General features: G+C 38.4%; 2 protein-coding genes across 6 annotated transcripts in view; one reads left to right on the top strand and one right to left on the bottom strand.

The window, feature by feature from the left end:
- TTC13 (tetratricopeptide repeat domain 13) overlaps positions 1 to 10,061 on the bottom strand; it is a 41,343-nt gene extending 31,282 nt beyond the window's left edge. For 2 of the 4 annotated variants that reach the window (XM_051783859.1, XM_051783860.1), the window contains exons 1-4: positions 9,839 to 10,061; positions 6,085 to 6,179; positions 3,210 to 3,285; positions 329 to 399 (exon numbers count right to left, since the gene is read on the bottom strand). In XM_051783859.1, coding sequence (XP_051639819.1) covers positions 329 to 399; positions 3,210 to 3,285; positions 6,085 to 6,179; positions 9,839 to 10,061 — 465 coding nt within the window. Of the gene's footprint in view, positions 1 to 328; positions 400 to 3,209; positions 3,286 to 6,084; positions 6,180 to 8,009; positions 9,752 to 9,838 lie in introns of those variants that run through there. The other 2 variants (XM_051783861.1, XM_051783862.1) reach the window with 2 other exon arrangements.
- A 64-nt stretch (positions 10,062 to 10,125) lies between these two features.
- On the top strand, positions 10,126 to 25,105 carry ARV1 (ARV1 homolog, fatty acid homeostasis modulator). 2 transcript variants are annotated; one of them, XM_051783880.1, is made up of 5 exons: positions 10,126 to 10,375; positions 19,613 to 19,732; positions 21,400 to 21,553; positions 22,440 to 22,664; positions 23,125 to 25,048. In XM_051783880.1, the coding sequence occupies exons 1-5, from the start codon at positions 10,277 to 10,279 to the stop codon at positions 23,229 to 23,231; spliced, it is 705 nt and encodes a 234-aa protein (XP_051639840.1). In that variant the 5' UTR covers positions 10,126 to 10,276; the 3' UTR covers positions 23,232 to 25,048. The 2 variants fall into 2 exon arrangements, with proteins under 2 accessions (XP_051639840.1, XP_051639841.1); XM_051783881.1 differs by lacking the exon at positions 10,126 to 10,375 and adding an exon at positions 10,438 to 10,644 and having other exon boundaries at positions 23,125 to 25,105.
- Positions 25,106 to 25,443: the final 338 nt, after the last annotated feature.

The following is a 25,443-nucleotide window of genomic DNA, read 5'->3' as shown; positions in this document are numbered from 1 at the left end:
TCCACATTAAAATATCTCAGCCTACAGATTAAGAGGACAATTTAAGGAACCTGAGCTTTGCAGAGGTCAGGTTGCTAAAAATGCGTGACTTTTTTTTTGAAGTGACATGAAAACTTTATTTCTACAGATCAGGAAAATACTCACCAAATAATCAAGATACTGATCACTCAGTTCTAAGACTATGCTTATGTTTGGATGGAAAAGAAAATGAGTAAATAGTAGAATAATTACTCTCATTTTAAAATCCTTAATTAAATACTTGTTTCAGTAAAAGCCCTATGCTGCAATGGGTAAAGATATTTTTTAGGGGTCCAAACAGAAAACTTACCTGCAGCATTGTTGAAAAATGTCGTATAGCTTCATCATACAAGCCGTTGCCAATCAACACGTAAGCAATTGCTAACAAAACATTACAAAAGTAAATAAAACAGCAAAAAAACAAATCTTTGTTTTTAATATATTTTACAATGGTTGTATTTAATATAAGTTCCTACATTGCACTGAAGATTAAAGTAGCCGAAGATTCCTGAACTCCACCAAAATGATATGACTTCCCTTGACCATTACATAGTATTCATTATTTACTCAGTTCACACTGTGCTCTTCAGAATTGTTTTGGAGTTTTGTGGCTTTTTTCTCATTTTTACAGGTTTTTCAGGAAAGAGTCTCTGTTTGCTACCAAAGTACTTAGGATCAGGAAAGGTACCATGATTCCAATTCAGTAGCCAATTCATGTTTTCTCAATTCAGAGTCAGCTTGGCTATCACTGACTAACTTTTTTTTGGATAATTCCATTAGAGAACTTCCCTTTTTTGTACACATTTTGCTAAACCTTATTAGCTCATAGTAAGTTTTTCCTTCATTTGAATTAACTAGAAATACCTCAGCTAAACTGATTCAAATATTTATAAAAATGAGACTGAAAAACTAGTGTCTTTACCTATGTTATAATTATGGAAAGCTTTAAAGATCTTGCATATCCACCCACTTTGAAGTAGAAGCCAAGTGTTTGAAAAAGAAACAGACCACTGTTTTAGAAACATGTTCCTGTAATCTCCACAAGATACAAAAATACAGTCGAATCACAAGACTGGAAAGCTGCGGTTGTGCTTGCGTGACTGAAGTTCAGTTCTGACAGCTGAATATCTCAAGATTGTTTCATTTTGCATGTTTTAATCCCTTGCAGTTCTTAACTCTGGATAAAGCTCTGTTTACACTGCCCACAAAATCCAAGTATCTTGAAGACCAGAGCTATGAAAGTTAACGAGAACTTTTCCCCAGGCAGTTTGTTCAAACAGTTGGCAGTGGAACTAAGAGCAAGGATTCACCTTTCTTGTTACTTAATAATGCGTTTTAGCAGTCATCCAAAGAATGGAAGAGGCACCTGTTAGCTTAATTATTTATTCAAACATGAGAAGAGACAAATAAGTCAGCTAGAATAAAGGTATTTTTAATAGGACACAGACACTTCTCTTTCATGCAGGCAGAGCCATATTGTTTTGGCAGTGTTGCTAAGAACTGTTCATTTAAGGAGGGAAAAAGTTAAAGGAAAGAAATAAGAAATGTATTTAATTCAGAGCTTGTCTCATTCTCAGAGCATTTCTATTATGCAGAAGGAAATATTTGTGTGAAATATAAGCTCTTTCCTCGATACATAAAAAGCTTTACTTGGTACAAATACATAGCATTGCCAAAAAAGGGAAAAAAATTGGCAGAGTGAACAACAGGTTGAAGAGCTCTTGAATTTTCCTCATTTCATTCTCCTCCAAGACTATACAGTTATTAGTATCATCTTAGGATTTCAATCCCAGAATACAGAAAAGCTGGCATGTAAAATAAAATTAACTCAAAAAAGTGGAGGAAGCAAGATAAAGAAGACTCATATTGTCACTCAATTGTCCTGCTCATAATTACTTAATTTTGTTTATCCAAGACACTCAGCAAAATGCAGGGGATCATACACTATGTAAAACTATGGCAAGTGGTTGATAGCTAGTAGCTGATACAGTATCAGTTTCTTTTTAATTTTTTTAAATTTTTTCATCTTTAATTAAATATTACAAAAATGCAAGTAAGTACAGTATTGTGAAAAATCACAGGGTTAAAAATGGTCCATTAGCCAAAGTATTTGGGGACCAACATTGCTTCGGAATGCCCCGTACATTTCCACTACTTTTCCTCACAACAGTTAAAAGTAACATGGACAAAGAAGAAGAACCCAGGCTCCACTATGACATACTTGGAATAAAGTGGGTAGGTAGGCGCCAGCCTACACACCAAACATGAGGACAGAGACCTTCTGGCATAGTTTTCCAAGTCTACAGAACAGTTGCTAAAGCATCAGATATTTTCAGCTGAACAGAAGTTTGGTATTCCTTGCAGGATTTTATGAACGTAGTTAGGTACAAGAGGAATACGAAAAAAGATTAAGCTTTCAAATTTTTCTGGATAAATCTGTGAAGGCAGAAATTGTGTTAGGAAAAAAACTATATAATTGTTTTTAGTTCATTAGACAGGAAAAAAGTCTCCCTTCACTCTTATATAAAAGATTGTCTGCTGCCTGCCTTGACATACATTCTCAACAATCTCTATGCTGTCTCACAATACCGCTGCTTCCTACACAGGATACCAGTTTGGAAAAGCAGTGCAAGTAACTCCCTCCTTAAGTCCTTTGAGAAAAGTATTTCCTGTTGCTTTATTTGTAATTTCTTTTTTTTCCACACTGACTGTGCATTAAAAACAAACGTCAGGTAGCAGCCTAGGATGTAATTCAAAAAGCCTTCCTGCTGCCCATAAGTGTTGATAGGTAGAAGGTGTGGAGAGGGGAAGACAGATCCAAGATCTATATTTGAAAAAAAGCACATTGAATTGGTAAAATTTTCTGGATGTTTTATTAGTTTTAGTCATCAATAACAACAGTAAAAGGAAAGCAGGAAGTAGCTGAGCCTGTTTAAAAGGATTTATCAAAATGCTTTTTGAACATCTGCTTAAGAAGACGTGGTGAAAAATTCTATTGCACAAAGCAGGAAAGATTTTTAGCAAGATAAGTATTTTCTTTGTATGACCAGGGAAAACTCACTGTATTTTCAGACTTATTGGAACACTTCAAAGTTAATGCATCTATAAGGAATAATCAGTTTATTTTCAAAATGTTGTACTAATAATCAGCACATCATTCACTCGCACAAACCTTATACAAGGCATCTTACCCAATTCTTCATTTGTGTTGTCATTATCAGTAGCAAATGGAAATCGTTTTTGCTCTGCAAGCAACTTCGCTTGGCTCTGTAAAACATCATGTTTTTTAAGTATTCAGCAAACAACAATAAAGAATTTAATAGTAAATCCATGTCTTAAATCCTTAAGAGAATGCCTTAAATAGCAAAGTTAAGACTAATGTGGTTGCATTAAGGTAACAATACAAATTCATTCCTAGTCTTCCATAGGGAGAGAAACTACTGCTGTTTTCCTTTCTAACATAAGGCTAACCAAACCTTTCAGATGAAAGAACACTGTCAGCTTTTTACCAGTGGCTGATGTTTCTGTATTACATCTGTTTAACATGAAGTTTTGGAAGTCTTTCTAAGACACATGCTATTTCATATGAAAGTTCATACTCTTTACTCCATTAATTATTCCTTTGTCTCCTCCAAAGGGAAGGATACTGCAGAACAGTAAAACATTGAAAATAAACACTGAAAAGAGCATCACTCCATCAATACAGAAAAGTGTAACTTCACAATGCCATATGAAAGAGCCTGTCCTTTTAACAATTACTTTCTATCAGTTTTAGACTTTGTTCAGCCAATTGTAGCCTCATCTAGGATGTCTGTTCCCTAAATAATGCACCTACAGAAACCAATACTGTTCAAGACAACCCCTCAGAAATATAGAATTACTCTACTCTGTTCATTTTCACAAGTATTTTCCATAGATAGTTGTAAGTCTACGAGAGCAGTTTATGTTAGAAAAATAAAAAATATTCATGTCATTAATACATCTTTCAAACTGTTTTAGGAAACAAGAAAGGGGAAAAAATAACTTCTCTCTCTGTTCAGTTCTCTTCTTTTGCTTCAACTAAACAGCTTCTCTACTGTCTTCTTTTCATGTTTTTTTGCCTGTCTAATCAAAAGTAGCCATGTTACTTGTATCCACAAAACATATTTCACTTATCTACAAGGTGCAAAAGTAACTGGTCAAATTCCATTTCACATTTTCTACCCTGTGCCATCTAATAACAAGAAGAAAGTTTGGTCTGCTCTAAAAACTTGAGCATTTTGGAGGGTATGAATGATTAGCAAATGGATTTTACAAACTTTGTTTTTACTGCAATAAAAGATAATGTGTGAGCTCTACATTACACCATAACACTCTGCAAATTGTTACTCCACCTACTGCTGCACTGCTACAGTAACAGAATGGAAAAGTTCTTCTCCTTTTAGAAAAAAGTGATTAAAAGCCAGCACAAGAATGAGCAGCGTTCAACAGGTATAACAACAAGTAAAATAAATCTACATTGCAGTCCATACACATTTACAAATCACACAGACTTCGAAACACAACCTTTTTATATCATCAATTGCCTTTGAGTAATTTCCAGAAACCCTAATTCAGAAAGTGATCTTTAACACTTAATTCTGCAAAACATTATTGTTCTATAATTGTCTTAACAGTAGGAAAAAACTCCACAGCCTTTTTACTGAAGTATAACCTCTTCCTTGGCAGATTCACAAAAAAGGTTTACACTTCTTTGTCTGCAGACAAAGACATAGCATGATTCCACATTGGGTATTGGAAAATAAGCTACAAGTGGTAGAATCTGGCATTACAGTAATTTCCTATGGATTACAGGCATGCATGTGACAGCAAGAGAAGTACCACTATCTTGCCTCTTTTGTCATTACAGAATAACAGAACAGTGGTTGGTTCTTGGGGTGGCAGAGAAAGAAATCCTTCTTCAACAAACTCTGAATTCAGGTACAGGTTAGACATTCTGCAATTCTACATGCTGCCTTCAAGAAACGGGAGAAGAATTTTCATCACATCACCAGACCCCAGTAGATTGAATTGTTGCTCTCTTTAAAATAACTTTTCTTTTTTTGTAACAGGGAAATGTCTTACAAATTAATATACACTTCACTGCTTTAGAAAGAATTGCTGCTGCTGTTGGACTACACTAGACAGAAGATCTGGCCAATATCTAATGAAGTAATGTCTAAGGAGAATATTCAAATTAAATAATTGGGTTGGTGATTTGCTGTAGAGTAGTTTTATTTCCAAATGCCACCTTTGGAGAAGTTGTTTCCAATTACCATCTTTTTCTCCATGTTTCCCTATAGCCAATAATTCCTACAAATTTGCCAAGGCTTCTTTATATATTCATATGGGAATTATTTCAAGATTTTCAATACCTCTGACTACACTGGACTGAAGAAGTAACATCAAACCTGTGTTCTGATGTAGACTGAAGATTATATTTGTTCAAGATCAAAAGGCTAACAGCAGTGTTGCAAGAAAACTCAATTACAAGATAATCCTCTTGAAGTCTCTCTCCCAAGAAATGTTCTTCTTCTGTTAGAATATTCACCACATGCCATGTCTACATTACATTTAGAGAAATATGGCCTGAAGCCTCTAACTCTTGTCTTTGCACAATGTTATTTCTGTAGTGATTGCAAGTCATTATTCCTGCAATTATACACATTTTGTGGTAAAACTCAGGAAGCTAATCTGGGTAAAAAATAATGCACCTTCCCCTATTTCAGGCATAGCCCCTGCACCCCTAAATGCAAACAATTAATCAGTTGACTAATTGAGGTGAAGGTTAGCTTTCAGTGAAAAACATCAGTCTCAATTAGCTGACAGCCCTACAGACTCGAGATGGAGCACTACAAAGTAATACTTTTATGAACAACATGAGTTCATTCATACTTAAGTCTTTTGGGCACCTACACCTACTGATTAATAGATTCTATTTGTAGTTACTTCCCTGAACTTCATTCTAACTGGTTAAGGAGCAAAAGTGATCTGCAACTTCAACAATCTATTAAAATTGTTCTGTACGTTATATTCTTGATAGCATACCAGAATTTTCTCTGTGTTCAGAGAAAGCATAGATTCACAAGACGATGACCCTCCTATGTCACAATCCGATTCATGGAAGTGCAAAAATGATGAATCTGGGGGAAAAGAAAGAAAATACCTTTAGGAATACCTTACATGTGTGTTCTATTATCACATCTCACATCTCCTCATGTTCAGCTAAACAGCTTCCCCACTGGGCACTCCACTGGGCAAAATTTTCGTGAAGTGCTTTCTGCTCACAGCACTACATCCACACAGCCAGGGAAGCAATAGTTTACATGACTACTTTTATATAGTTAGTTTTCTGTCTACTTGTGCTTCTGTTTTTGGTTAAAAATAAATGGAAAAAAAAAAGGTGCTAAAAAAGGGGGTGGAGGTAAAAAAAGGAGGATGCTGGAAGCAAATAACAAAACTTTGGGGTAGACATGTCCCCTTTTAGCATTATGATTCCATTCTCTGGCCCCAGAAATAATAAATAAAATTATCATTGCAATCCCAGAGAGGAAATAAATGGAATGGACTGTACAGAGGCAGGGAAAGAGCTGCTGTTGGAGATTCAGAAAACAGAGATATTAAGACTAAAAAGCAGCCAGAATAGTAAACCATAATTGACTGACCACATACAAAGGTCCCTACAGGTACTAATAAGAAGGGCATTACAAAAAGGGTAGGATTGATTCAAACCTATAAAAAGTCAAACACAGTTTGTTGAGAAAAAGTTTAAGACACCAAATAAACAAGTAATAATAAAAATCAACAATCCCCCCAGATTGATATACCATAGAAGTCACTACTTCCTCTATATAGTGCTTTAATTGCAGAATTGGTACCTCTAAATCTTCAGGTCCTAAAGCTTCTATTATCTAGAAATATTTCAAGAGTAAACAAGAAAAAGCAGATATACAGTATTATCTCTTTGAATCCATGCCACAAATACCAAATTTTATCATCTCCCCTAATATTTGTAAATATAAGCTTGAAGCTTAGTTTGAAAGGCTGGGGGGCAGTGTGCTCTTTGACTTCTTAAGGATTGCAGTTAGTTAATTCCCTATTTCTCACAATCACAGAGCTAAAAGAGAAAAAGAAACAGTCTCCTTATAAAGAGAAGTCAAAATAGCATCTAAAATAATTTCCTGTAAATAGGAACTTGGAGCTATGTTGAGCCATAAATGATAACCAGTAGAAGTTTTACAACAGCAGTAAGAGTGCTAAAAAGCAGAAGGTCAAAGTATAAAGTCAGAAAGTCCTGTGAGAACAGTGGCTCACCACCCACAGTTTCCAAAAAGACAGCAGGAGGTTTCAACACTGCCCTTTGTTCCTCACGTTGGCCAAACCCTCCTGTGCTATGGCTTTTTCCTTGTTGGTGCTCATAAATCAGTGACAGTTAAGAGTTTTGGCTGCAGACTCACAGAGTAATTTTCACTTTAGAAACCAAAACAAAGAGGTGCAGGTATGGCCTACCTCCACAACAGTGTTCTGCACAAAAGCAAAAATTCAGTGATGGAATTTTTTAATAAGGGGGCAGGGAATAAGAACAGCCTACCTGTTACAAGCTATAGTGCGGAAAGGACTCCTAATATCTTGCAGTTTTGGGGGCAACAAACTGCTTTACTCACAGAGAAGAATGGATCTGCCTTTGTCTGCAAGTCAGATACAATCAAAACTGTACCATACTAACAACTTTATGAAAAACAAGAAACATCAACCAGAGAAATTACCCGGGACCTCAAGTACTTGAAACAAAAAGAATCTCAGCTTCTGTGAAAGTTGTACTGAAACAAAAGAGCAGGAGCTAAAAGGAATTTTATAACGAGCAATTTATTTAGTCATGCTATTTAAATAGCAAGAAGTGAATTGGTATACAGCTATTTCAAGTATATTGTTTTGTAATTAAGGGCTATCTTATTATCATGCACACAAAGTACCTGAGGTACCTGATGATTTCAGCAGAATTCCTGGTATCAATCCCAGATACACTGGTCTCTTTAAAATAACATCCACCATTAAATCAAAATCTAATCTTCCATATACACTCTGAAGGAGTATCCTGAGTCAATCATTCATGTCAAGTTTACTAACAGACGTAATCAAGTGCTTTGCCATTTATTAACTTGTATGGTGTACAGATTTTGATCTCAACACTGGGTGAAAGTCTTCTTGGCTTTATGCTTAAACTTGAATAAAGTGTAGCAATGGTTATCTGAGATAACTTTCACAATCTGATTTAGTGTTTACATTCTGTGGCTCTCAGCCACTGCAGCCACCCACACCCCCCAAAAAAACAGTGATAACAACTAACCAAAGAACTATATAATGTGAAGACAAAAGTACACACACAAAGGGCGGGGGGGAAGGAAAAAGCACAGATGCAGCAAATACATAACAGGGTATTTCTACAAAATCTGTAATTCAAGTGGATTACACTAGTTGTATATTAGTTCTTAGGGACCACAGGAACTGTTGATGTGAGCACAGGCTTCATGAAATAAAGGGGGGAAAATCATAAAATGGTGCTGACAGCTAAGAAGTCATGACACATTACTGATTATTCTCCTACATATAATTTAGTGTCTACATTCCAATGAATTGATAAACCTTTTTCTTCATCTGTACTATGTGTACATTTTGATTCAGACTGGCATTTTTGTACGGTCCATTCACACCATGCTCACAATCAACGATCACAAGAGATTAAGCCACATGCTTCTGATGCAAAAGATATTGAAACACATAAAAATAGTTTTAACTGTGCCTGTATTACAAGCCATCAATTAACTTGAAAAAGACCAGAAGACCTGCTACATAAACTTCTCATAAAGAGAAGCACCCAGTTCACCAGCAAAATACATGTAACTGTGGCCGAAAATAAATCAAGCCACATCCAACTTACAGAACCACAGAATTCTCAGGGTTGGAAGGGACCTCTGGGGATCATTTAGTCCAACTCCCCTGCCAAGACAGGGTCACTAGAGCAGGTGACACAGGAACAAGTCCAGGTGGGCTTTGAATGTCTCCAGACAGGGAGAACTCATGACCTCTCTGGGCAGCCTATTCCAGTGCTCTGCCACCCTCAATAAAAAGTTCTTCCTCATGTTGAGGTGGAACTTCTGCTTGTTTTAGTTTATGGCCATTCCTTCTCGCCCTGCTGCTGGGCACTGCTGAAAAGAGCCTGGCACCACCCTCTTGGCACCCGCCTTTGAGATATTTAAATGCATTAATGAGATCCCCTCTCAGTCGTCTCTTCTCTAGACTAAACAGGCCCAGCTTCCTCAGTGTCTCCTCATAAGAGATGCTCCAGACCCCTAATCATCTCTGTGGGCCTCCACTGGACCCTCTCCTTGTCTTTCTTGTACTAAGAAACTCAGTGAGCACAAGGTGCTGGCATGTCCCCACGCTCCTGAGTGCAGGGATTAAAAGCAGGCAGAATCCAGCTGCCAGGCTCGGGAGGTGAGTGGGGCAGCAGGAATCCTCCAGTGTGGTACCACACGCCGTACGGTTTCTCCGTCCAAGGGGTGAGAGCCTTCCCTGTGCCCGGTGCCGCAGCCCCCGCTCCGCGCTGCTCGGGGGTGCCGCTCGCACGGGAGATGCTCCGGGATGAGTCAGCTCAGCGGCACCGGCGCGCACAGCCGAGGGGCCGCCGGAACCCCGCACCGCCCACCACCATCACCCCACCGCCTCCCGCCGCCAGTCCAGCGGCTCCGTCACCGCCGACCCGGCACTGCGGGCGGTCACCGCGGCGACGCCCCAGACTCACCGCACTCGGCCGAGTACTGCTCCGCCCACTCCCCCGCGGGGCCGTGGCGCTGGCGGTGCCGCTCCTGCTGGAGCAGGGACAGCGCCGGGTAGCGCTCGGTGAGGGCGAGAGCGGCCCGGGCCAGCAGGGCCAGCAGAACCACCGGCACCCACAGACCCCGCGCCACCCCGCCGGCAGGTGCCATCTTCACAGTGCTCATGCGCGCTGCCGCCGCCGGGGACATGGGGCGCCCCCACAGCCCCTCCCGCGGGGCCGCTTCCGCGTTGCCCCCTGGGACATGGAGTTCTCCGCCGGAGCGCCCTAGCCGGCGGCGATAGCGAGAGAACTACAACTCCCGAAACGCAGGGCGGCGCGGTCCGGCTCGGCTGCGCCCCCGAACGCGGAAGCGAGGCGGCGGTTTGGGAGCGCTGAGAGGGCTGGGAGGTGCTGTCGCGCGCCATGGCGGCGCTCGGTGCCTACCGCTGCATCGAGTGCAACGGGGAGGCGGCGGAGCTGTACCGGGACTACCGGCGCGGGGTGCTCCGCATCTCCATCTGCGTGAGTCAAGTCGCGCCCAGGGCGGCGGGGCGGGGCGGGGCGGGGCGGGAAGGATAGGGAAGGATGCGCGTGCGAGGCTCCGACGCCCGGAGGTGGTGGCACGTGGTGTAGGCCCCGCCTGCAACGCGCTGCGGTCCCTTGGGGCGCCTCCTGCTGGCGGCGTTGTGGCCGTTTTCCCTGAATCCAGGTGTCTTACGAGGAAAGGCTGAGAAAGCTGGGCCTGTTCAGCCTTGAGAAGAGATGATTGAGAGGGGACCTCATCAATGTATGTACGTATCTAAAGGAAGGGTGCTCAGAGGATGGAGCCAGGTGGTCTTCTCAGTGGTCCCAACCAATAGCACAAGAGGCAATGGGCAGAAACTGATGCATAGGAAGTTCCACCTGGATATGAGGAAGAACTTCTTTACTGTGCAGGCTACCAAGCACTGGAACAGATTGTTCAGAGAGGTTGTGGCATCTCCCTCATTGGAGATATTTAGGAACCATCTGGATGCAATCCTGTGCCATGTGCTCTAGGATGACCCTGCCGGAGCAGGGAGGTTGAACCAGATGACACACAGTGGTCCCTTCCAACCTGACCCATTCTGTGATTCTGTAGGTCTTACATCTGCCCTGCTTCCCAGTGTCATTTTCTCCAGTTCCTCAAGAGCACCTGCATGGTAGCACTGTCCCGACTGTCCTGTGCAGTCCTGTACAGGGTGTGCAGTGGGTCTGCTGCTGTGTGTGCTTGGCTTGGCTCTTGCTGAAGGGTGAATCTGAGCATGGCTATGTGGTTGGACATAGCTCCCATACCATTGGACCTAAATGTCACGGTCTGACTGATGATTATTCAAAGGGACCTGGTCAGTGGCAAGTTGAATATGAGTCAGCAGTGCCCTGGCAGTCGGGAGGGCCAACTGTGTCCTGAGGAGCATCAGGCAAAGCATCGCCAGCCAGTCGAGGGAGAGGATTGTCCTACTCTGCTCTGCACTGGTGCGGCCTCACCTTGAATATTGTGTGCAGTTTTGGGCACTGTAATGTAAGAAAGATATAAAGCTGTTAGAGAGCGTCCAAAGGAGGTCAACAAAGATAGTGAAGGATCTGGAGAGGAGACTTCATTGCAGTCTACAGCTTCCTGATGAGGGGAAGCAGAGGGGCAGGCACTGATCTCTTCTCTGTGGTGGCCAGTGACAGGACTCGAAGGAATGAAGTTGTGTCAGGGGAGGTTTAGGTTGGATATTAGAAGAAGGTACTTCACCCTTGTGAAGAGGTTGGTTGCGCACCAGAAAGGCTCCCCAGGGAAGTGGTCACAGCACCAAGCCTGACAGAGTTCAAGAAGCATTTGGACAACACTCTAAGGCACATAGTGTGATTCTTGGGCATGGTCCTGTGCAGTGCCAGGAGTTGGACTTCAGTGATTCTTGTGGGTCCTATCCAACTCAGGATGTTCTATGATTCTGTGAATGTACAGACAAGGACTTCTGTATTACTTACCCAGCTTTCTGAAATGGCACCAGCATGTTCTAGGCTATTTACTGCTCTCCCTTCCCACTCTGCCTCTCACAGTTCTGTTATTTTTTTTCACAGTCTTTTCAAAATGTTAAAATAGCTATTTTCTCTTTTAGCGTCTCCTATGTTTTTTTTGAGATTTTGCAGTGGCAGCAAAAAAATTTTACCTTTTTCAGCAGTGTTTTCAAGTATTTCTAAGTTACTGTTTTCAACTTTTGATAGGGTTTGTGTAGATGTGTCTCTGGTGTCAGTTTTTACTTTTTTTTCTTTTTTTTTTGGTAGCATGTAAAAAATTGGATCACTGAGGAAGCTAAGTATGGGGGAAAAATGGAATGGAGAGATCTGCAAATACAACTTGACTAAGCCTTTGATTTTATCTGTGACATTGTTTCATAACATCCTGTCTGGTCTCTCTAAAATAGAGGAAACCCAGTGCTTGAACCAGTTGTTGAATATTTTCTAAGGAATCAGTTGTGTATCATTCAAATTTCCTTTGTGGTTGTTCCCTCTGGTTTTGAAGCCCTTGGCATTTTGTGAATGCTGATAGAAGATGCATTAATTTACAAACCATGAAGCTATGAACATAACAGATGGCCAAAATGCTTTGTATGAAATCTGTGATGAATTCCTTTACAGCTTTTTAACTTTGAGTCATTCAGACACTTCCTAGATCAAAAGCAGAGATTGTAGATTGACTTCTGTGGGCAGTTTACATTTGGGGAAATGTAAACTGGCCTACCTCAGGTTGAAAGAGATACATATTAGATCTCAGCTTTTGTTACCAAGAAGCAGCTGTGGAAACAAGGTATGTACAAATCACTGATTATAGTAGAAAGAGCTGATTCATGTCTTTCTCTTTTCCCAACCCAGCAGTCACTTTATATGGCTCGTTGCTGTAGAGCGTAAAGCAGCTGAAAACATAGACAAAAAATCTCTGACTTTTCAAAAACTGGTGAGATCAGTAGTTTTCTTAGGTAAAAGGCAAACAAAGTAATAGAAATGGATTTCTGCTGGCTTTAGACATGCACACTACAAGGAAAAATTGATCTTTAATTGCTTTTCTTGTGTTAGGATAATGTATCATGCTTAGTAGTGGATATGATCTGCATCAGATTGTTGGTGGTCAAATCATGGTGAAATTCATCATTGGTACATGATAAAAATGTAAATTGTTTTCTTTGGAACTCTTTCATCTGGAATCTCACACTAGTATTTGAAATCAAGGACAAATTGGATACAAAAGAACAAGTATAAACCTTGTGCCTGCAGCCGTATAATAGGATCATAGAATGTTTTGGGTTGGAAGGGAGCTTAAAGATCATCTAGTTCCAAAGCCCCTGCCAAGGGCAGGGACACCTTCCACTAGACCAGGTTGCTCAGAGCCTCATCCAACCTGGCCTTGAACACTTCCAAGTATAGGGCATCTACAGTTTCTCTGGGAAACCACCCTCACAGGAAGGAATTTCTAACTCTACCCTCTTTCAGTTTAAAACCATTCTCACTTGTCATATCATTACATGTCGTTGTGAAAAGTCCCTCTCCACATTTCTTGTAGGCTCTCTTTAGCTACTGGAAAGCTGCTTATAGGGTCTTCCTGGAGCCTTCTCTTCTCCAACTGAACAACTCCAACCTCACAAGTGTTACTATCCACTCTGGGAATAAATTTGCAATGGATACTGAAGAAACTAAAGGAACCTTCTTCTGTAAAACATAGAACTCCGCACAGTACCATGAAGCTTGAGTTGGAAAGGCCATATATTTTGTTAAGAGCTCTGCAAGATTGCTAACTGCTACAAATTCCTCAAGTTCCATAACTTCTTTTTATATCTGTTTTGTTTAATCAAAACCAGTTTCAGCAGACGCCTAGCCCAGACCTCTGGCATTGCACATTCATTCTTGCTCAAGATTCACATTTAGTGGATGAACCTTTTTCTCATCCTACGTATCCTTGGCTGTGGAAGTGCCATTACAAGAAACAGGTGGACTGTTGCTCCTTAAAAAGAACTTAAAGGCACCTAAAAAGAGATAATAAAATTCTGAGCAAACTCACCTCCTTGAGAAGACTTGTTTAATATACTTTGTTCTCAGCATGAAAACTGGGGAGTGGCAGGAGAGGGTGTAGGGATGTGCAGACATGTTAGGATTGCCTCCAATGAAGGTGACATTTGGCTGTCACTTTTCAGCTCATGGGTCTGGTTTTAGTCCTAATCTGTGAACATACTGATGCTTACCCTATTCTAAATGAGAAGTGATGGTGACAGTAAGCCTATATGGTTCTTTCTAGGTAAGGTTTTTGTTAATTATTTTGAAATCCTTAAAACTTAATTCATCTGTAAATAATACAGCAAATCTTCACTGAATATATTACAAACCAACCACTAAGAAGAATTAGAAAAAAAATACTGCTCAGATAACATTGCTACTATAATATTAATGCTGGGGCAGGGGGTGGGAACACATTCGGATAACCTACAATAAGTTCCGCAAAGTGCAATGAATATAGAAGGAAATTAGCAAACTTCACTTTCTCAGAAATGGAAGGAAAAGCATGCAAACTTTTTAAAAATTTGGTTTTCAATTATATATATGTTGTTGTATTTAAAAATAAATGGTTAAAATCATTCCAGACCCTAACAAAGGGGAAAAAATTATTCATTGCAGTATGTAGAGCTCAGTCAGGATCCCCCTTGTGTTTTGTAATAAGAAAGCCAAATTGCCTGAGTAGTGCACACTTCATTTAGCTTTTCTGCAATTAAAAAATAATTGAAAAGCTCTTTTATTGCAGCAAGGTGGAGAGACTGTAAATGCTTTGAATGCAAAGCATTTATATGGTAAGGTAACAAATCTGTCAAGAGTACAAAGATCATCCTGGAAAATAAAGTATGTGAATTTTACATAACTATTTACAGACCAGCTCTACTGGAAAATGTGTCATGTAGGAAAAAAATATAAAAGAATATTTCTAATTTGTTTTCTGAAATGGAATGCATCTGAAACCAGGCTGTTTCATTTTTCAGCCTATTATGACACTTAATTGCATCCCTAATAAAGAACCCTCTCCTGAAAGCAGCACAGCTAATTACATTTTACTGTTTAAGGGGGCAATTGGGATTAAGGGCACTCTCACAAGAGGATGGCTCTGTGCTAATTTGCCCTGTGAACCTATGTAAATGACTTATGTTCATGTCAAAGTTATGTAAATGTTATTAAAATTTGCTGTATGTATAGTCCAGCAAAAAATTGTAGCATATTTTTGTCAAACTACAATGAAACTGTTTCACTGATGTTTCTAATGTCCAGAGATTTGCAAACCTATTCCCGGTGTGGTTTTCCTGGTATTTTTATATCAGGATGGAGCTTGGACTCCAAAAAAGTAATGTTTAGGAACTTTATCCTTCAGAGACAGTAGGCATTTTCTCAAATATTTGTACACTTTATTGTATTGGGCATACATTTGTGAATGCTGTTTGCAAGTTTTCATCTTTGATGAACAAAGAAGAGTTATGTCTTTTGAGTAGTGTTTTATAAAAGGTCATAAACATTAGAATTACATATCAGTAATTTTACGTATGAGTACTTTTTTTGGTTATATGTAATACAACTCAGATGTTAAAATATATATTGCTTTCCCTAAATGTTTTGGATTGCTTTGATCAAAAAGAATCTGATCTACTATGCTATGAAGAACGTGGTTGTACCAGCTTATATTTTGAAAAGAAACTAAGTAAATTTCTAAACTGTGAAAATGGAAGCTTTTTTTTTTATTTTGAAACAATGGACAAGCACAGTCAAATATTCCTAGATATTTGGTTAGTCAAACAGTTCCTAAACTAATACCCATTTAAATTTATTAGAATATTGAAATACTTTCAACACTCTTTTTTAGGGGACCACGGTATCTGTTGGACTTTCGTGTGTCAGTATCAAACTCTTGTAATTTTCCTTAAATTTACGAATTCAGAAGATGTATAAATAGAATTTATGGTGTCAGCTTTAACCTTTCCTCTTCTGCAACATAATCTGAAAATACCTTTTAGTCAAAGTAATGTCTATTTTTTCAAGAAAAAATACCAGTTACTTCCTTTTTCTGATGTCAGTTACATATTTAAGGAAGAAATTGAAAAATGGCTAAAAGCATAGAGAAATCCAGTTATTTCTATCGCTTTAGAACTGGTTATGATAACTGAGGCATTTCTTCAAGAAAGCCCAGAGAAGACTGAAAAAGCTCAGGTTTGTTAAAGAATGGCCTTTTTCACTCATGCTGCCCAGGCCATTGACTACAGCTGTGCAGAACTGCAGCTGGGAATGAGATGAGCACCAACGTTCCAGTTCACTCTAAATTGCCTGACTGAATTCTTAAATGTGCAAGCAGTTCTCCAGAGCTGAGTTGCTCATACCAATATTCTCTGACAGTATTAGTGATTATGAGTGTCAATAAAGTTACATTACTTTAACTAGATAAAACTATCTGGTTAAACCTATGTGTACTTAAACTGCATCAGCCCTTGCTCGCACTGATTTCTGAAGTCAGGCTCTAGTCACAGGTTTCCTTCCTAGGCATTTAAGGTTAGCATCAGATGTTTTAGTAATATAGCCAGAAATATAATCAAAAAGGCCAGGTCTGGAGAAAAATTCATCCTAGAGGGCATGTTAATTCTGTGATATTCTATCGGTATAGCAAACATCATCTTGTCCAATTAGTCTGTGGCAGTGTGTACGCAAGTCTTTTGCAGCAGAGGTGGTTTGTAGGGCTCACAAATCCCTGGATGAGCTCATGCCGGCTAGGTGGCTGGATATGCACAAAGGACTTTTCCATCTTACAACAGAGATTCAGATAGAAATAAAGTAAACTGGGAATATAAAATATATTAAGAATAGGGTTCTCATCTAGCTCTAGAAGACAGAAATACTAAATTAAACATGATTTTTATACCTGCAGACAATTTCATATTTGGCTGCCAGAAACTGTGGGGCAGAAGACACCATTATTTGTGTATTCATTTGTAACAATCTCCTTACGTATCTGCAGCAGAATTTCTGTATCGTTGGTTTTGCCCAGAGGGTTGGTCCGATATGTTTTAATGGTCTAAAATTCATGTCAGCTGTCAGTGAAAATTTTACAGTACCTCTTAACTGCACATTTTTTGATCAGTGTTCAATTGGGATCCTCTGATTGAAAATACCATTCTTTACTCAGAAAGATTTTTGATCCTGGTCAAAAAATGTTCTGTTGTAGGAGAATTTGAGAGCATAATAAATCCAAGAGTATGTCAGATATCCTTCATCTAACCTTTATGACACTCGTTGTGTTGAAGAATAATCTCATTTTGTATGGACTTGTCCAGTGCTTGTGTGAATAAACCTATTAGAAAAATTGGACTTTTCCCATGCTACATCAACCCAGAGATTTGACATATGTAAATTACCACGTATAAAAATATCTGTTCATGATTTCCCAGTAGAAAGAAATGAAGCAGGACACTGCCTTTAATTAAAGGGGCAATTTCTTTTTCACTCTATTAAATCCTGTAGCTGTGGTCTTCTGTTAATTATGTCCTTTCTTCCATCTCACTCACTTTAATTTTAGACCTATCAAACTCTTGGTTAATTGAGTCAGTTTTTGAATTCATTATATCTAACTTGTGTACTGTCATACACAGTATTTTCTTTTTTAATCCAAATGAATTGAATTTTTCCTTGAAGTGGACCAAGAAACACTGATTAGTGGTTGTAATATTCCCTAGACATTCTATTCAATTTATGCATTTATTTGGATGTTTTTCTTGATATAGATGTTGGACTTTTGAGTCAATTTGCTGATGAAATTTTGCATTCTCAGATTCTACAATAATAATTCTGTTAAATAGCAAGGCAAAATTAACTTTGGACACTTCTTGATTTTGGCTGATTTAATTTTATTCCTAGTAGCTGGCACAGTGCTGTGTTTTAGATTCAGTATGAGAGTAATGCTGATAACACTCTGCTGTGTTAGTTGTTGCTCAGTAGTTACCCCACATCAAGAACTTTTCAGTTTCCTATGCTCTGCCAGCCAGCAGGTGCACAAGAAGCTGGGAGAGAGCATGGCCAGGACAGCTGATCCAAACTGACCAAAGGGATACTCCATACCATAGAATGTCATGCCCAGTACATAAGCTGAGGGAATTTGGCTGGGAGGGACCAATCACTGCTCAGGGACAGGCTGGGCTTCGATCAGTGGGTGGTAAGAAATTGTATTGTGCAGCGCTTGTTTCTCTTGGGTCTTATCTCTCTCTCTATTCTTATCTTCCATTTCATTACTATTATTACTATATTTTACTTTATTTCAATTGTTAAACTGTTCCTATTGCAACCCATGCATTTTACCTTTTTCTGATTCTCATCCTTTTGGGGGAAAAGTGAGCTAGCAGCTGCGTGATATTTAGTTGTTGTTTGTACCATAGACATAAGGAATCTATAAAACTGAAAAAACTTTTTTTTCCTTTCCTGGGAGTTTGTCTGTAGGTGTGTGCTGTCTGATGCTGCATTTTTTACCGTTCAGCATTTCATAAAGTGGTGTGCATACGTGTCTCTTCTGGCAGTGCACAGCCATACACTCATTAAAATGGAAATAGAGATCATTTCTAGGACTGTTGTACTCTGAGCATGGCAACTAATGCCAAGGCCCAGGGGAGCAGGATTAGCTGAGGACAGGTTGGAGGAGACAAGAAGCCAAACTGGAGGATCGGGAGCAGGAGAAAGCTGACCTGCAGGCCAGCACCCTTCTGCAAGTGCACTTGTTTGAGCTGAAGTGGTTGCTGCTGCTCCTCAGCTCTCTGCTAAAAGTTATTTCTCCCCTCAGGTCTGCTAGGTGAGCCTTTTGTAAGACTGTTATTTAACCTTCCTGCTCACAGTTAGTGTATCAGCCTTTTGTTATCCCTTCTCATTTAACTCAAGGAGTGATCAGCCGTGCAGGTAGTTCAGTAAAGCAGGAGGAGGTTGATGACAAGCAGTTCCCAGTGGTCTGGGTGAAATAACCTCTCCAGCAGGAACAGGAGCAACCAGCAGATGTATTGAAGAAGTAATGGTCTAGTGTCCTACCACTGTTTAGTGGCACCTTCTGACTCTTTGGCTATAGCTGTGTATGAAAACTACGTTATCAGTATTCCGAATATATTGATATTTGTTCAATAATGGGAAATCAGTTGAAACATCCAGACAACAGTATGGAATAACAATGCAACAACAAAAAACATTTACTGTCTTCTTGAAAGGAAGAAGAAGGTAGGATAGGAGGATAAAGTATCTCTGAAAAGAAGGAAGTGATAGAAGAAATTAGTTTTCTTTCCAAAAAATTACCAAAAATAACCCAAACGAAATACCCAGTAGATGAGGCATGATAAGTCAACCTTTAACAACATACTGGTGCATTTCTTGAGTCTTGGGAAGGTAGTTTTATTTTTTGCATCTGCAGAGCACAAAATGATGACTAAGTCCATGCTTACATAGTTTATTATCAGTGTTAATCTGAGGCCTGTAAAAATCGATAGTGTACCTTTATGTTTTATATGGGAAGTCTGTGTGTCAACTGCAGTATCAAGAGAGGGGAAGCAATTTTTCTTCATGGATTCAAAAGGTATTGAAAATTAAGGAAAGACTAAAAAGAATTGAATAGCTAGTTTGGATTTATGCAGTTGTGCTAAGATTATAGGAACATTTCATAAACTCTTGCTTTCTATTTTTTTTCCCTAATTCTTGATTTTTAACTTTCAGAAATCCTGCCAGAAACCTGTGGACAAATATATTGAGTATGATCCTGTTATCATCTTGATTAATGCTGTCTTATGTAAAGCACAAGCATACAGGCACATTCTTTTCAATACAAAGATAAATGTAAGTTGCTCTGCCCCTACTTTGTGACTTTTTTGGTTAAAAATATATTTAGATTTGGTAAGTTGATTGTAATAGTTATAAAATTTTAGAGATTATTCTTCTCCTGCCCTTCCACAGATTTCAGCAAGCTGAACCAGTTATATCATAAATAGAACACATGAAATCTCAAGTTCCAGCTGTTACTAAGACAGTTTCTGTCTTCATAGTAGTGATGTCACAGTACCAGCAAATACAGTTTACCCATTGAAGAGAAGGAACTGTATAGAACTGTTCATACGGTTCTCTAAACCCCCCCAATTTGCCTATCACATTAATTGATGTTAAAAGGATGATGTGCTAAATTACATTGTAAGAGAAAGATCTAATTTCAAATTAATTTCCAAATTAAATTTCTGTTGGAAACAATTCTCTCTGAAGAGAGCTATAGGAGTAGAACATACCATATTAACAATACTGTGGCAATTAAACCTACTGTACTAATTTCTCATGAGTTTCTTCCTGATTAATTAACCATGCTCTCAAAGCTACAGCAAAAGATTCAAATGTTGTTGATGCAGAGTTACATAATCAACTTAGTTGGGCTGGCCAGGCTGTAGTGTACAGGTGTATACTTTCTGACAGAATCGTGTAGTTTTACTGTAAGGATTGATTTCCCAGGAGAGGGCAGCTAATCTAGAGCAAACTATCCAAGCATAAGTGTGTGCTGGGTTCATGTTGATGCCTCTTAGGCAGTCCAGTTTAAGCAATGTTGATATATATACTCACCTCATCTCTCAAGCATAAATCTCACTAAATATTTTTTATTAATTCGGTGCTTCTGGAGACTGGTAATTATGTTTACTGTGAGGGTTCTGGAAGAACTATTCTATCTGTGGAAATGTCATCTATTCAAATAAATTGAGTTGAATTTTAAACTAGCTAAGCCTGGGCATGTATGTGCAATTGGCATAACTTGCCTCTAATGGAAAAAATAGAATCCATGCACAGAAATTGCATTTATGTCTTTAAATCTCTATGAAATCAGAAATCACCTCACATACACACAGTTTATAAGCTGTTTAATGTGGAAACATGCTAACTTTGGGCCCTCACAACATCATTTTTGCAGTCATTTCAGAGGATATTTTTGTTTGGTTGTATTGCTCCATTTATTTTTGGCACCTCACCCTTTACTAACTAAGAAATATTTTGGTATAACTGCACTACTAGTTTCTTCTAATGGAGATTGTCCCAGTGAAAAACAAGGTTATATAAACCAGTTTGCCAAATGGGAGAGTTGCCCTTAAACTGGAATTTTGGATAGTATAATTCTCCTAGCTGGCAGAATTTTGGTTTTGCATTCGTAGATGAAATAGCCTTCCCAATTTTAGAAAAGTATGGATCAGGCTTTAGAAACCACAGTTGTATACATTCTTCTATATTGAACTATTCATGCAGTTTTCTACATGTTGTAATTTGTCTGTCGATGTAACTGATATTAAAAGGATGATGTGCTAAACTAGTGATTCAACAGAAGTAGTTTTGATTATATTCTAAAGAAAAATAATAAACCTATGGAGCTTGTTTGTGTAAAGATGTTGAAATATATTTTAAATACCGATTTCATACTACTGCTTTAATTTATGCTGCTTCAATACTAATGCTTTTATTATTTGTTCATTTACTAGATTCATGGAAAGCTCTGCATATTTTGTTTGCTCTGTGAAGCTTATATCAGGTGGTTGCAGCTACAGGATTCAAGCCAAAATACAGATCCTGATGACTTAATCAGATATGCCAAAGAATGGGATTTTTATAGAATGTTTGGCATAGCTTCTTTAGGTAAGATTGATGATATGTCACTGTCTACTTTTTAAGCATTGCAAATCTTCATCAGTCTTTCAAGCCCATATTGCAAAAATACATACAGAATCAATGTTATGTCAAACCCTGTAAGCTTACACTATTACACACATGCTCTCTAATTTGCCTTCATTTAATTAAATACCTGTTTTGATCCTGATTACAGTTCAGACTGGTATGATTAGCATTAGATATGAAAACACTGAAAAGTGACAATATTCAGAAATCTTTGACATAGTTTGAAGACTAATGTAGGTGTCAGCCTTATTCCATATTTGATGTGGACTTAAAGGTTTATTATTCATTAAGGTGATACAACATTAAGGAGCCTTACAAAAGTAAACAATTGGAAAAAGCTGTATCTGTTGGTTTGGGGTTTTTTTAAATAAATGTGCAAAAATACAGACCACTAAAGAGTAAACACATCTGTGCTCCAAGACTACATTTGAGGGCAGGAGAAGGTTTTTGTTTTATGTTGGTTAATGCATTTATTCTCATACTTTTCAGGTGATAGTGTTTACATCAAACTTGCAGATTAAAACTAGTATTTCTCTTAGACATTCAGAGTTTAATTTAAATCATATATTGTCTAATGTTGCTTATGTCAGTAAAAATGTTGAATTCATTTTTCAGTAGTAACTCATCTATTACAGTTGTTATGAGAGGGTCTTTGACATCTGCATTAATTCCACCATAACACAGGAATATGGTGTCAAAAAAAGTCTAGTAGCTCAATGGTGTTTTCACCTTAGTATTTTTTCTTATGCTGGATGAAAAGAGTTCATTGCTGGTGACCTTTTCAAAGAAGACAAGTATTGATTTTGTTCTTCATTCTCTCTTTCCAATTCCTTTTATTCCCTTTTAGAACAAACTTCATTTTTCATTGGCATTTTTATTACCTTATGGTGGATGACACCTGAAATGCTGAAAAGAAAGTCTGACTTCATTTTACTTCTCAAAGCACTGCTGTTGTCCACCTATGGAAAGCTTTTGCTAATCCCAGCTGTTATTTGGGAACATGACTACACACCTTTGTGCCTTGCGTTTATAAAAGTGTTTGTCTTGATATCAAACTCTCAGGCAATTAGAGGTACATTTTTGCTTTTTTTTATTTTTATGTGTATAGAATGTATGTGAGAGACTGCAGGTGTTACAGAAGTCATTATTCTTTCTATATTTTTAATCAATATCAGATATGTGACTGATAGATCTAGCTTAAAACTTTAGACTTTAATAGAAAGTGATTGAAACAAAAAACTTTATTATTAAGAAAAGAAAAAGCACTTCATCTCACTATCATCCCTTTGTATATGCTGTATTATATCCATTAGATCCATAATTAGAATTTGAAACAATTCATCGTGGATCATTAAAACATAAAATAGAATTCTTGGAGTTTCTGGAAAATCAAAATTTCTTGTTAATTTTATGCATGGCTTTGGAATGCAGATGTGTGATTTCTTATACATGCAAATGAATATAAATTCTCACATGGTTTCTATGATCTTCTTAAATGGTACGTGATAAATTTGTTCTGTTTTCTTTTGCAGTTACATTGAACTTGAATCGAATACTCCCTTGGTTTGCCATCTTCTTTGGATTAATTTTGGAAAATGGTGTGGTCTGCTTGTTCCAGAAAATGGGATGGGATGTTTGAAATGGTCAGCCCAGATATGAAGAAATACCAACACTATGATTATCATTTTCTAAGAATGATCTCTGGCAGCAGGCTCTAAAGACACTGTTTTCATAATGATAAAAAAGATGATAGATAACAAAAACTTGGGTGAGTTTAGACAGTTTCAGAAGGAGTTAAAATGAGAAACTTCAGAAGTTTAGCTCTTTACTGTGATGAGCCATAAAACTTCAGCCTTAGCTTGTTTATTTTCTCATTAAAAATAGGAACGTGTCACCATCCTAATAATTTTATAAATCTGCCTGCACAGCTATGGCTGTTAGAAAACAGGTACACTTAAAAAACCCAGCACTTCTACCAATCACTGCATTTTGGCATTAAGAGGAGGATGAATTGTTCCCTTAAGAGAAGGGAAGCAGCGGAAAAATGTAAAAGCTAAAATTTATATTTCCACAACACCAGATTTTCAGAGAAACAAGTGAACATGTGCAAACAGTTTATTAGAGAAAAGGCAAGTATTGCACAATAAAACTTCAGTGGTAAAACCAAGAGCATTCTCCGGAATGTTTATGTAACACTCCAAAATAATAAAAAATCTAGTTCTAGAGTAATCTCTAGGAACGATAGTTGTAACTGGCTTGAAATTTTCTGTGATCTCATAAATGCTGCTGCTTTGTTTTGAAAGCTGAAAAGAGAGTAAAAGAACTCTGATCCCCAACATACATGGTTGTTCAGGATACCGCTACTTCTGCATTTAATATTAAGTCACATCCCCCACACCCAGCCCTCATCTGGCAGCAGGTTTAGCAGAGGCAAAAAGTGAAATACGAGGCTGTTTAGCAACAGAGTAGTACTTTAAAAAAACAAACAAATGAACAAAAATGTTTAGGCCTAAATTAGTGAAGAAACAAAGTTTTGCACCCTTTTCATCAGCAAGCAAAGAGAGGGGAAGATGGCCGACAAAGGAGCTGGCAGAATGAGTTTCCACCGGACAGTAATTAGGACACAAACCCACTTCTTTTGTGCAAACCAGTTTCCATTACGTTCCATCCAATGTTTCATTCTCCTGCTTCAGTTCTGGAAGGCTGCACTATCCATAGATATTACTTCCATTCTTTGTTTTCCTCAGATACTGTCTCCGGTCTCTGTTTTGCAAAATGAATCAAAAACGTTTTGCAACAAGCTAATTCCTGACAGGTTTAGAGTAAGTCTAGATTATGACCATAGAAGACATCAAACATGTTTGTCTGATGCAACTGCCCTTGCTATATAAGTTATTTGGTCAGAAAAGCAAATGGTAGCTGATTCTGTTTTATTAGGTTGGAGGCTGACAGCACTTGTGTTATTTGTGTTACACTTTACAGCTTCCTGGGCATGTAGGAGAAGGCAAAAAACCCCAAATTGCAACCTTTTAAAGTATGTGAGACTCTTGATTGGTAATAAAGTAAACTAATTTCCCAAAGTTGAGTCTGTTTTGTCCATGAAGTAACTGGTGAGTGATCTCTCCCTGTCCTTATCTCGACTCATGAGCCTTTCCGTACATTTTCTCTTCCTGCGCAGCTGAGGAGGGGAGTGATAGAGCGGCTTTAGTGGTATCCAGACAGGGTCAACCCACCACAACTCTGTATGTCTCTTCAGAAAATGTACATCGTTTCTACTGCCAATCCTGTTTTTCTAATGATGTAACAACAGTGCTTTGGTTTTTTCTTATTAGGCTAGATACTTATATTTTTTGTTTTCATCATATGTGTCATGGTTATACACAAAAGGGTTTTTTTTTCAGAGATTTGCTCTGGCACTGGTTTCAGTCTAATGCTGAGTGGATCCTATTTAAGTGTGAGTAATGCAAGTTACTACATGTAAATGTTACCTTGTCAGCAGCAAAATTATAAATACAATGTATATAAATTTTACTTGGAGACAGTGTTCTTAAATTAAAGTTTATTTTGAATTTAAAAGAATTGATTTCAGGACATTTTCTGAGTTTTATTCAGAAGACCTAGAAAGGACATGAACACGCTCTGAAAGAAGAAATGTTTATCTGTTGTGTCACACAGGCTGATAACATATCAACTATGCTGTCAGGAGCCACCACTGTCCTTACACAACTTTGAGGGGGAGAAGACAATTAAGAGCTACGGAACAAAAGCAGGTGTGGTACAGGTTCTCAGTCTTCAGAGGCATCATTAGTAATGTAGGACATTCAGGATTGTTTGGTGTTAGAGCTACTCAT

The sequence above is a fragment of the Manacus candei genome, unplaced genomic scaffold (assembly GCF_025592945.1).
Source record: "Manacus candei isolate 608988 ecotype Guabito, Panama unplaced genomic scaffold, ASM2559294v1 h1tg000017l, whole genome shotgun sequence".
Classification (NCBI taxonomy): Eukaryota; Metazoa; Chordata; class Aves; order Passeriformes; family Pipridae; genus Manacus; species Manacus candei.
The sequence above is the reverse complement of the archived record's forward strand: the minus strand, read 5'-3'. Positions and strand labels throughout refer to the sequence as shown.

Bases quoted from the DNA above. Each gene is read 5' to 3' on its own strand.
- ARV1 (XM_051783880.1), top strand. From the start codon at position 10,277: ATGGCGGCGCTCGGTGCCTACCGCTGCATCGAGTGCAACGGGGAGGCG. The intron at 10,376-19,612 runs GTGAGTCAAGTC...TTTAACTTTCAG, and splicing joins TGCTCCGCATCTCCATCTGC to AAATCCTGCCAGAAACCTGT. The intron at 22,665-23,124 runs GTACATTTTTGC...TTTCTTTTGCAG, and splicing joins AAACTCTCAGGCAATTAGAG to TTACATTGAACTTGAATCGA.